This window comes from Sparus aurata, unplaced genomic scaffold, assembly GCF_900880675.1.
Source record: "Sparus aurata unplaced genomic scaffold, fSpaAur1.1, whole genome shotgun sequence".
In the NCBI taxonomy this organism is placed as follows: Eukaryota; Metazoa; Chordata; class Actinopteri; order Spariformes; family Sparidae; genus Sparus; species Sparus aurata.
Genome location: NW_022045115.1, coordinates 194,063 through 206,817, shown reverse-complemented (window position 1 = coordinate 206,817; position 12,755 = coordinate 194,063). Strand labels below are relative to the sequence as shown.

The 12,755-nt window shown below is 39.9% G+C and overlaps 1 protein-coding gene across 2 annotated transcripts in view; it reads left to right on the top strand.

Moving 5' to 3' along the window:
• The first annotated feature begins 1,162 nt into the window (after positions 1 to 1,162).
• The window catches only part of mtch2 (mitochondrial carrier homolog 2), a 22,656-nt gene continuing 11,063 nt past the window's right edge, over positions 1,163 to 12,755 (top strand). For both annotated transcript variants that reach the window (XM_030410663.1, XM_030410662.1), the window contains exons 1-3: positions 1,163 to 1,314; positions 3,528 to 3,612; positions 8,705 to 8,811. In XM_030410663.1, coding sequence (XP_030266523.1) covers positions 1,228 to 1,314; positions 3,528 to 3,612; positions 8,705 to 8,811 — 279 coding nt within the window. In that variant the 5' untranslated portion in view covers positions 1,163 to 1,227. The remainder of the gene's footprint in view (positions 1,315 to 3,527; positions 3,613 to 8,704; positions 8,812 to 12,755) is intronic.

The following is a 12,755-nucleotide window of genomic DNA, read 5'->3' as shown; positions in this document are numbered from 1 at the left end:
CGAGTTAAAAAAGGGTGCAGTTTTGAAAATCCTCCTCCCGATTTACATTGGAGTGAATGGGCTGGGTGAGAGGTACTCTTGTCGGTTAGAGGCAGATGAATCCAAAACCGTAAATCCTACCGATAAAGTAGACACATTGGGAGAAAGAAGACAAGTCTGGCTACAAATCTGGAAAATATCACTGTTTTTGAGCCTAATTTGTGGCCAGGATCGTCACGGAAAGAGAAAATTTCTGAGCAAATTTTTGAGTCTCTGCCACTCTGTCAGTTGGCCCTCTCCACTCTGCTGCACGAACATTCCGTCATACACAATCATTGAAAACCCTGAATTTTTCCAAAATCACTCACCGTCATTCAAGGCTCACAGTTCAAAAACTACACATCGTAGGAAAAAAGTTCAAATACAACTAAAATACTCAGGACTTGTGCCTACATTTTAAAGCTGGAATGGTGTTTCTACGTGAACGTATGCCAGAGCACGAGATGTTTGAAAAACGTCGCAGATTTGTCCTCGTCCCATTCATTCCTTATGGGAAATTTATCGCAGTCAATTAATATTTTGGAGAGAAAAATAATAGCATATTATTCTTTTCTTTTTAGCGAGCACAGCCCACTAAAAAGAAATTCCAGAAGAACAATAGTGTGAATTCTGATGACTCAGCATTCACACTAATAATAAATTCCAGAAGAACAATAGTGTGATTGCCTTTAGCATTCACACTAATTAACTATATATCGATGTAGCTAATGTCGGGCTAATGCTTCATGTCAACTGCTCTTCACTCAGTGAGAACTGACGGATGAGACACTGTTACAGAACTGTCCTCACGACTTATTAAAATATCCGTACTGTGTATCCACCGCCGATTTTTATCCATTCTGTTGCTTCCTTTGTGTTAAAAGCTGGTTTTTAGAGCGAGCATGACAGCAACACTTGCATAAACACCGAGTTCAACCACAGTTCAACCGGAGGAGCATAACCGAATACCTCTATAAACCATGGATAAACTGACGAAGTCAGGAATAAGGTGGATAGGCTCAAGGGAATAATAGTTTTTTTTTTTTCCTCTTTCTTCATTATTTTCTAGTTCTGACCTCATCTCATGTTCCACACTCCAGTCCAGTAGGTGGCGGTAAATGCACCTAAAAGCTGGTTGCCAACCGCCAATAAAAGCCAATAGAAGAACAAGAACAAGAACAACTTCCTGTGTCCCCTATCTCTCCAAAAATGGCGGACACGTGTGGTCAAGTGTTGCTGGGATCAGGGCTGACCGTCCTCTCCCACCCCCTGATGTACATTAAGGTCCTTATCCAGGTAAGAGGGAAATGTTCATATAGACGCTTGTAAGATGCCGCTGGTGCAGGGCCAGCTTGACTCATGGTTTGTCAGCCGTATAGCGTGACAGTAGAAGTCAAGTAGGTAGTAGCTTGTGAACGAAACTGTCAAACTCCATTGAATATAGCGCAGTTTAATGTTGCCTCGCTTATCAGTAAATGAATGTAGAGTTTAGACAAGACTTAAGCACTTCCATGAATCACTGTCATGGGCTCTTCAATTCAGCATGTATATAATACACATGGCAGTAATCACTCCGACGACAATATCAGCTACAGTACAAGTCTGTCTGTTGTCCCCATGACCTTCTGTTTCCAAAATAATCTGCAGTGGGCGGACGCGAGTGTGTGAACCAAATATACTACATAGATACTTTAATGATATGTCATTTGCTTGTTAAATGTGATCTAGACAGACTGTACATTGGTCCTGAGACATATTCACAAATACTTGAGGTATTTTTTTAAACGTTAACAAGATAAGGCATACACAGTTGCGATAACGTTACACTGAATTGCTTGACAGAACAGCTACGTAGCTTAGCTGTCTGCCGAGCAGCTCTGTTGCAGCTCTCTATGTTGCAGTATTATTTCTTTAGATGACGGACTGATTTCTAGTTTCCACTCCTGATTACTCAGATTAAAGCAGTAAAAGGTCAGTCACCAGCTTACCTTTCTTGGCGCTAACATGTTGTTCGTTTTACAGAAGATGGTACACTTAACTTACTATCCCAATGTATGACGAATTATTTACATCGCTGCACCGCGAGCAGTAATTATTCGGGAGCCTGTTATTGACTGACTGGGTCTTTTTCCCCACTAACATAGCTTGTAAGCTAACACTAGCGGTTGATAACTAGCTAACTTAAACGTTATAATGAATTATTTAGCCAACATCTTAAAGACGGGCAAGTAGCACACATACAAAAGTGTGTATCGTTTGAAGACTAAAATTAATTTAACTGACAAAACGAAAAAAACATTAAGACGAAGATGGCAACAAGTTGATAAAACGGGTAAAGTAGTGCCCTATGATTTCCGCGATCACGGAATCGTGGAATTGGCCGATTAAAACGGAATCTATTTTTTAACGCGGAATATCGCGGAATTTGACAGAATTTCACTAAAAAGCTGTTTTCGTATAGAAGAGGAACGTATGTCTGGGAAAAACTACACGGAGGGAAGCAAATCTGGGTGGCACAACAAGTCGCCGCCGCCCCCCTCTCCACAGACGGAGCGTTAAAACAATGTAAGCATGGCGAAGCGGCTGCCCTGCTCTGTCTTCGTCGGCGAAAAAACTGAGAAACTTGACATTAACCACTCAGTACAGAGCCGAGCAGTTCCCGAACGACTTGTCTGTGTCAAGTGAACTGTTTTGCAAAGACGCAGACCTGAGAAATCATAATTAAAGAGGTGATGCGTGAGAGTTAGCCACCTGTCCGATTCATATTGTCGGCATATAATACCAGAGTGACTGCTAACAGTAGCTGCTGTTAGCCCCGTTAGCCACAGCCCTCTTAGCTGACTCTGCCTGGGCTGGGACCTCAGAGGACAGGGTGAGGGTTGGTGTTTTCACTGCTAGCTGGTTAGTATGCTAAGTTGACATAACGTTACGTGTATGATTTCTCATTTCGTTGGTCATCTTTGCTAATTTTTTAAATATTTACAACATAAATTTTCCTAACAATTTTGGTATGCAAATATTTACTGCCTGCCTGAGAGCTGACCATGTTTTTATTAAATGAAACCCATAAAAACACAAAATATACTACTGTATGAAGACATGATGAAGTCAAAATGTTTTTGATGCACTTTAATATACTGTTCGGTACAGTATTGAGGAAATGTTTGTCACCTCTGTTCTATTTAATTTGCGTACATTTTAGTCATTTACATAAAAAATACACTGATATTGGTAGTATAAAGAGAGTAAAAGGTAAAAATATCGGCATTCCCAAAAATTACAACGGAAAAAAATGAATTCCCAAAAATTGAAACGGAATTTGGGGAGAAAATAAAACGGAATTTGGGAAAAAATAAAACGGATTTTATAGGGCCCTAGTCAAGGAAAAATCAGAAAGTGTAGGAAAGCCTCCGTTTTAGCTGTGGAGGCACAATACAAATGCTTTTGGATAGGAGTTACAACCAATATTAGTCATAACTGTGCCTAATTATTTTTGTGTGTGTTGTTAGGTAGGACATGAGCCGCTCCCTCCAATCCTGGGAAGGAACCTGTTTGGCAGACAAGTCTACCAGCTTCCTGGACTGTTTGCTTATGGTGAGTCTGATTGTCTAGATGAAATCCTTTTCAGAAATACATCTGTGATATTTGTGACCATGCTCTGAAGAGGCTTAACCTTTTGTTGCTGTAGCTTTTACTACAATGTCACATTACGATATGCATTAAGTTGTATTGGCTGTGCTGCGGAAATGTTATGAGAACAACTTGTACATTTGCGAGCGCACTAACGGAATAAGGTGAACATCCAGGGCTGTCAGATAGGAAATGTTAAACTATCATACTGCAAGTTATTTTGGTCTGGGGGAAATTATCGCAGCCGAGTCATAACCTCAAGAACAAATACTGAACGCACTAACAGCTTACAGCAGAGCTAGACCACAGCAGGCATTTCTGTTAAGAGGAACGTGAAGTGTCAAGCAGTGAACTGGAGATTACTGTGACAACCAGGGTGGGAATTTCACAACGGCCGTTGCCCTGCACTTTGGCCTTGATGCCCCTTGAAAAAAAAATCATCGTAAGGCCACAGTGGCCTTTCTGCCCCTGGTCCTGTGTGTGTAGTGTTCTTGCCTTGAGTTACAGCCACCTGAGTGCACAGTAGTCACTCACAGTAATATCAGTTAGTTCACGGTTCGCGCAGGTGGAGTCTCATCATGTAACATTAACTTGATATTGGTATTAAAAAATGTTTTAATACATAATCCATGTCTTATTATAAATTAGGTTGTTATGGTATCAATCTGAAAGGTAAATCATCTAATTTTACTCAGTGGCCTTGGTGCCCCTAAAAAAAAAATAAATAAATAAAAAAAAAAAAGGCCAAGTGAAGGCCAAATGGCCTTGCCCCTAAAATGACGAAATTCAGACCCTGGTGACAACACAACAAGTTTACACGTAATAAATGTGCTGAAGTACTTTGGCTGAACACAGTTTAGTGGTGAAAGTACTTTGAGTTTGGAGTAACAGACAGTGTACATTTTATTAATCTTCTGTGGAGTGGTGACTGGAGTTTGTCATTAATACCTCAGTACAAAGTCTGACACATATTTCCTAAATTCTGTATCTCTAAATGTGTCTTATTTATTTTCTCTTAATTCTGGATTTTTTAGTTTAAATCTATTTCTTAAAATCAATACCAGGTTTTCCACGGAGTCTTAAAAAATCTAAAATTTGACAATCTCAATTGTGGGCCTTAAAAAGTCTTAAATACGTCCATATTTTGCATATAGGTCTTAAATTACAATTAGTCAGGTCTTAAATATGTACGTTCATTTCTCGCTTCCATCACCTTTTTTTAAAACATTTTTTTTTATTGTTTTGGGGAAATGTGTTGGTGAGATTCACAGTCAGCTCCATGTGTTGGACTTCTTTCTGAAGTATCCAGGAACGTGAGTGGCATTTTGCCAACAGCCCGGTTGGAATTTATTGCCATACACTTCGCCAGTTCCGGAAAGACTTCGACAGCGAAATCTGCTACAAGTGTAAATGTAACAAGTGTTGGGTTGAACAACCAGAATTCAGTTGGTTAAAAGCCATACCTAATAATGAATTTGAAGTACCTTGGACGCTCTGGCAAGAGGACCCTCAAACTGGGCACACTTGGTGTGAAAGCGCTGGTGTCACACCCAAAGTGCGCAACCGCTGCCATCTCATAGTCAAGCAACATTCAAACCATCTTCAGCTCAATTCCGACGTTGAAAGCGGAGATGGTGATGATAATATGGTCAGCATCTTCATATTAAACGTTGCACATCAGGTAAACACTGTCCACCTCTCCTTATCCCAGTGGAGTCTTGCACTCTTGTCAACTTGAAACATGTTCCACCTACAGCTAGTTCTAGGATGTTGTGGTGGAGACCTGTCTCTGTAAAGATGTAGATACAGCTGTCCCTTATATCCTATTGCTTGGTCAGCCTGAATCCAATTTATCCATTTCATTTTCCTGTGACTGGGCATTAGCCAGAAGCAGCCTCAAATCCAAACTGGATTAGCATGGCTCTAATCCTGGATCTCTCCTCTCTCCTCCTTGGGGCAATCTGGCTGGTAAGGTTTGATGGCAAGAGATGCCATGGACAGTGATCGCCTCAACTTCAAAGTCCACTGCTATTAATCCCAAACCGGTGCTTCTTTCTCCAATGCTAATGAATGTATTTTGGTCATAGGTAAAAGTTGTTACAGTGATGTAGCTGAAAATAAAATAACAGATACACAGAGGGAAAATGAGGAACAGCAACCTTTATTGAAATATAAAACAAACGGGGCATATCGCCACCTACTGTGGTGGAGTCGGACATGCTTCCATCAATAAATTGATTCTCCCCAGTGCTTGTATACTGGGTAGGGCTGTATCGACACACGTATCGAAACCGAAATCACGACACTAAGATCCACAAACCTGTCTGAGTAGTCAGAAGGCGAAATCGCAACACAACTTTCACACAGCCCCTTCATACCAAAGCGGCGATACACCAATTCTCCACCGTTGGTCGTTCACACAGAGCGAAGCACAGCTGGAGTAAAGACGAACCGCTATGTAATTCAAGAAAGAAAGCTGGTGATGCGGCTCCTTAAGAGACGTGATGGTACACGTCATGATGATGAAGTATGTGTGTTTTCAAGGTGTTGCCCCGGTGTCCCCTGTCAATCTAAACCTGTGGATAGTTTATAGTCATATGGATGCTCTTTTAATATGTCATGATTGAGATTCTGTCCCACCAAACACCCTGGAAAGTGATGAAGTGACGTTTTTTGCTCTAAATTACATAATTACATAATCGCCATCAGTAAACAGGTTGCTGTCTGACTCGGTCATTCCTGAGGACAGAAGCTGTTTTCCGGGGGAAGTTCAATGAAGACTCGGTCCGGAGGGCTGACGGTTGCAGGGATTTTCATCACAAAGTTTTTTACTGGTGGGTAGGACAGACAGGAGGACAGATGCTTCTCCTGGTACCGCTGTGGAAGTTGCCAAAGACAGTTACAGTTACTACGTTACCTTAGTTTGGTTCTGTAACGTTGATTTGTGGGACAGACTGTACGATCCACACACCCTCGATATGCGCAGCTGGCTCATCCATTCACACTGGTTCAGTTTGCCAATACTGCGCCTCTGATACTATCAGACGAGTAACATACAGAAGTTATTGAAATGTTACATAAATAAAATGTGGAATTGTTTTTTTTTAAATCGAGGTATGTATTGAACCATGGGTCAAAAATCGTGAGTTTGGTGTATCGTTACAGCCCTTGTACTGTGCCAAATGGGCCTAATCAAGCTATGACCATAGCTCGACTTAAGTGTGCATGGCAACTAGGGATGGGTACCGAATTCGGTACTTTTATTGGTACCGACCGAATTCCCCCGAAGTACCGAGTATCGATTCACATGAAGTCAATCGGTACCACATTTCGGTACCTGAACGCACCTTCACGGGCGTCAGTTAGAGCGGAAGTACGGTATGGATGGGACAGGGACTGAACGTAAAGTACGTTGCATTCTCTGTCAGAAAGACAACGAATTTGTCTTCAAAATAAGAGCTTTACATTTACATACACTTCTACAAAGTGCCATAAGTTAATTCAGGAATAGGATACGAACCAAAAACAACGTAACGTTCTCCGATGACTACCAAATTTAACTACTTCTTATATGTTCAGTCTACAGGTCCGCACCAAACCACAATATGTATTTTTAAAATGTTTAACAAGTGTTTATAGCTGCTAATGTATGTAACGCTGTTACTGTGATGATACATGACAGTTAAATATTTAATCTGTGTCTATAATAACCAGATCTTGACATGTAAATGTGACATCTTTCTACCATACTGTCAACTTGTTTCATTAAATTTAAGTCTAAATAACTGACTTCATAATATATGAATCAGAATCAGAAATACTTAATTGATGCCCGACGAGAAACTGCAACGTTACAGATGCTCCCATTCAAAGTCAAGAATATGCAGAAAACTACTACTACTACTGCTACTACTATTATATAATAATATTATTATTATTAATAATAATAATAATAATAATAATAATAATAATAATAATAATAATAATAATAATAATAATAATATTATTATTATTATTATTATTATTATTATTATTATTATTATTATTATTATTATTATTATTATTATTATTATTATTATTAACAACAACTATATATGGTGCGTATTTATAATAGTAGCCCACTGCAACTTTACTCTTTTTTTTTTACTATAATTAAATGTTATTTTATACAATATCATATGTTATAATGTTCTTTCATGGAGTATATCTCTATACTGCTGAAAAAAAGAAAGCAGGCTCACTGCTGCTGCAGTTTATCTTGATTTGCAGACTTTGTTAATTTTTTGTCGCAATGATTATTATTAGTACTTAGATCATCAAAAATCAAGCATAATGTGACCATGGATAGACACTTATAGGCAAAAAAGTACCGAAAACAGGTACCGATATATATATATATATATATATATATATATACCGGTACCGAGTATCGGTTCAAATGTGAAAGGTACCCATCCCTAATGGCAACGTACTAGTTTTTGCAGGTTTTACGTGTATCGGCATCGGCCGATGTGGGCTGCTGCGTTTGCCGATCCGGCATTATTTACAGACCGGTGTCCACAGGCAGCTCCGTGTTGCTGGAGATGCTGCAAGAAATGGCAGAGCAGAAAACCAATCCAGTGTGGCAGCATTTCGCAGAGCTGTTGTACCTTACCTGTTTTTAATATTTGTTAAATATTGTTTACTTGTTCTTGTTCTACCTCACATTTTTTCAATAAATGTTCCTTTTTTTTAAATTAAGACTTGTAACATTTGTTATCATCATTGTGTAATTTTTATGATGTAAATTGCGGGAGCAAAAGTAGTATCGGCTTCAAATATCAGCTCAAGAAAATCGGCAGTCCGTATCGGTCATCAGCTAAGGCTAGTGAAAAAAAATCTGCATCGGCCCTAAAAAATCCATATCGGTTGATCCCTACAACGTACTGATTGTGAGATCTGAATTTTTTTAAAAGACAGGATTGGGGTTTCCATCTGTTTTCCATCTACGTGATTTAGCTTTGTTTTAAAATCCTGTTTATAACGTGTTCTGCTTTGTTTTGTGTGAATGTTTCAGCAAAGCACATCATCAAGATTGATGGAAAAGTGGGTCTCTTCAAAGGGCTTGGTCCAAGGCTCTGTGCTGGCACCATTGGCACCATTGTACACAGCAGAGTTGTGCAGGTAGGTCTGAATAGATTGAGTGCACCATCACCATTATAGCTTCAGCTTGTTCTTAAGCTAAAAGTGAGGATGTAATGATATACATTTTAAGATTTCATCAGACCTAGATGCTGAAACTTCCTGGGCATTACATTTGTCAGGTTATTGGTCAAAAAATATATCTGCTCCTTCGGCAGAATGTGCAATCCAGACCTCTGGCCAGAAGGTGTATAGTGGGGCAAAAAAGTATTTAGTCAGCCACCAATTTTGCAAGTTCTCCCACTTAGAAAGATGAGACACGCCTGTAATTTTCATCATAGGTATACCTCAACTATGAGAGACAAAATGAGAAAAAAAAGAAATCCAGAAAATCACTGTCTGATTTTTAAAGAATTTATTTGCAAATTATGGTGGAAAATAAGTATTTGGTCAATAACAAAAGTTCATCTCAATACTTTATTATATACTCTTTGTTGGCAATGACAGATGTCAAACGTTTTCTGTAAGTCTCCACAAGGTTTTCACACACTGTTGGTATTTTGGCCCATTCCTCCATGCAGATCTCCTCTAGAGCAGTGATGTTTTGGGGTTGTCGCTGGGCAACACAGACTTTCAACTCCCTCCAAAGATTTTCTATGGGGTTGAGATCTGGAGACTGGCTAGGCCACTCCAGGACCTTGAAATGCTTCTTACGAAGCCACTTCTTCGTTGCCCGGGCGGTGTGTTTGGGATCATTGTCATGCTGAAAGACCCAGCCACGTTTCATCTTCAATGCCCTTGCTGATGGAAGGAGGTTTTCACTCAAAATCTCACGATACATGGCCCCATTCTTTCCTTTACACGGATCAGTCGTCCTGATCCCTTTGCAGAAAAACAGCCCCAAAGCATGATGTTTCCACCCCCATGCTTCACAGTAGGTATGGTGTTCTTTGGATGCAACTCTGTAATTTTTGGGATTTTGTATGTTTTTTGATACTTTTACTGCATAAAATGTTTTATTAATATCAGTTCTTGTCATAAGTACAAAAAATTTATTAATTTTTAATTTTTTAACCCCTCAAATGCGAATTTGTTTGCACAATGCGCTTGTTGGAAAACTACCACAAAAATGATCACTGCCTATCTTCTCAGTGCTACCGGTTTATCTTGTATTATCAATAACACAGTCTGAGATATGTAACTGATTAACACCAACATTGATTATTATGCATTGTTATTTTTGTGCAGGGAAGGCAAAGTAGAAAAAACTCCCTCTAAGCTTGTTCGTGGCCAAAAGTGTCCACCTCCTGTTTACATTTTCAAAATGCTATAAAACTAATATATATATTGAAAAAATTCAAATTTTTTTTACCAGTTTTTTTAAATTTGCATCGGTCCTGGTCATGAAAACTAAAATTTCATATAAATTCTGAATTTTAACCCTTTAAATGCCTATTAGATAACATAATTCTGATGATTTATAAGGGAGAATAGCATTAAATCACCATGTTTTTACAAAATAATACATGCTACCTGAATTATTCTTTAACCATCATTGCAGCTAAATGGTTGTCAATAATAAGCAATATCAATGATTTTTATGCTTCATTAGTTTTTTGTGCAGTGGCAGAAAAAACATAAAAACTCCCTCTTAGCTTATGCATGGCCAAAAGTGTCCACCTCCTGTTTGCTTACAAAATGCTATATACAAACACTATATACTGAAAATATTTGCTCCTTTTTTCAAATTTGACATCAGTCCTGATCATGAAATCCAAAATTTTAATCAATTCCAGAATTAACTGGGTCGTTTCCCATGTAAATCTCCATGCTCCAGGCATAGGAGGTTGCCACATCACAGGTGAACCAGATTTTAATGCCATACTGTGCAGGCTTGTTGGGAATATATTGTAGATGTCAGTGGTGTGCATGGGGGGGTGGGCAGTGGCCTAATTGTTGGAAAATGCACACTAAAGTGCCCTCTTGGGTGCCAAAATGCTTGCTAAAGTGCCCTCTTGGGAGCCAAAAAGTGCGTTAAAGTGCCCTCTTGGTTGGCAAAACACAACAAACTGCCCCCTTGGCTGGTTAAAACATGATAAACTGCCCTCTTGGGTGACAAAATCAGGCACTAAAGTGCCCTCCTCGGAGCCAAAACGTGCGCTACTGTGCCCTCTTCAGTCGCAAGAACTTGCTGTATGTGCCCTTTTTTTGCCTTTTGCCCCTGCCTTTCAAAAGGTCTGTGCACGCAACTGGTCGAAGTCCACAATGACCTATGAATGCAACATGCTGCTCATCAACACACACACATCAACCCCTGGATTAAATAAGAGGGGGAGGCAAGCAACCCACTTTTCCCACAGGGTGCGAAATGCAGCAAGTTTATCATTCCTGAAGCGTCCTGGGTGGGAGAGCCTGTCATCAAAGCAGATGTTAGCGCTGATCTGAGTGAAGCTGTAGAGGGGCATCATGGCACAAAACGTGCTCCGTCCTGTCTTGGCATCCCACATGCCACGTGTTGCTTCATGTCTTGAGCGGTAGACGCCAGCCAGAATCAGAATCCCAATGTAGACTCTCATCTCCACTTCATCCACATTCTTCCAATCCTCACACCTTCGCCTTCCATGCAGGTTTGTGTTGGTGCACAGCAGCTGAATGATCTCCTCTGTAATAAAATGTTCAAAGGCAGACCTCAGGTTGCTGATATGGGCAACTGCATACAGGGTGGGCTCTGGGGTGAAACCAGTGGATACTGGATTGTGGTGCAAGGTCTCTTCAGCAGTGGGAAACCACACAATTTTCCCATGACGAGACATCCACTCACCCGCCAGCCCCTCTGTCTCTGCCATCAGCTGATCGGCCTCCATCGCTGTGTCTGTACCGTCCTCTTCCTCTGAGGAAGAGGAACCAGGCACTGGCTGGAAGTCGTCATCAGTGGTGTTGCTGTCATCCTCTGAGGAAGGTGTCCCATCATCTTCAGGAGAGGACGTGTCCTCATCTTGGGTAGAAGATTTCTCCTCCTCAACCGCAGAGGATTTCTCTCCATCTTTACTCTCTGAGCCAATCACATACTCAAGTGCTTCAGTCAGGGCATATGACCTTCTCGCCATCCTGCAGATAAAGAAGGATCTGGGAGCTGATAGGCTCACTTATAGCATTAGTACTGACTGCACCTGCAAAAACTCCAGGACAGATTTATAAACAGTGTCAGACTTTGTTTTTGTTTCCCCAGAAGCCAGAGGTCAAGATGACCTGTGATCCTTTTTTTTTGGAGAGCAGCTTTTTGAGTATGTAAAGGCTATGGTGTAGTTGTGTGTGGCATTTTTTTATGAAAAGATCAAAGTTACAGGTGTTTTCAACCTGTGCATCACAGCCAGGTTTGCCTTGGAAACTCAAAGCTCAATAACCTGTACCAAGAGTAATTCACCAAAACTTGTATGGTATGATACACTGTAATTTATGTCACTTTATCTTGCTAATACAAAATTTTTTTTTTCATGCACAAACACACATCATTACCTGACATCCTTAGGATCACACCTATGTCAAAATTGTGTCATTCATTTGCTACATTGGAGTGCAGGAAGCCATCATACGCCCCTAGTGGAAACTAAGAATATTAACTGAAATTGCTCCCTTGCCCAAAAATGGACAAATGACACAATCTGGTAAAAAACATTAAAAACTAAAATTTTCAAGTGTTGAGTTTAGAATGAAAGCCATTTTACCTAAATTATATGATTTTATACTGTAAATCACAAGGAATTAAAAAATGTGGTTTTAATGGGTTTCAATTGGCCAAAAGTGTCCACGATAGAGCCATAAGGTACAATTGTAGATACACAGTATAATATTGACATATTTAAAGAGCAGGTTTTGAAAATTGAAAGATCAGCCAAAAATCCAGACCCTTGGGAAATATCATTCCATATGCATTAACACAGCTAAAATGATCCACAAAAAGGAAGTGAGGTGGACACAAATGGCCA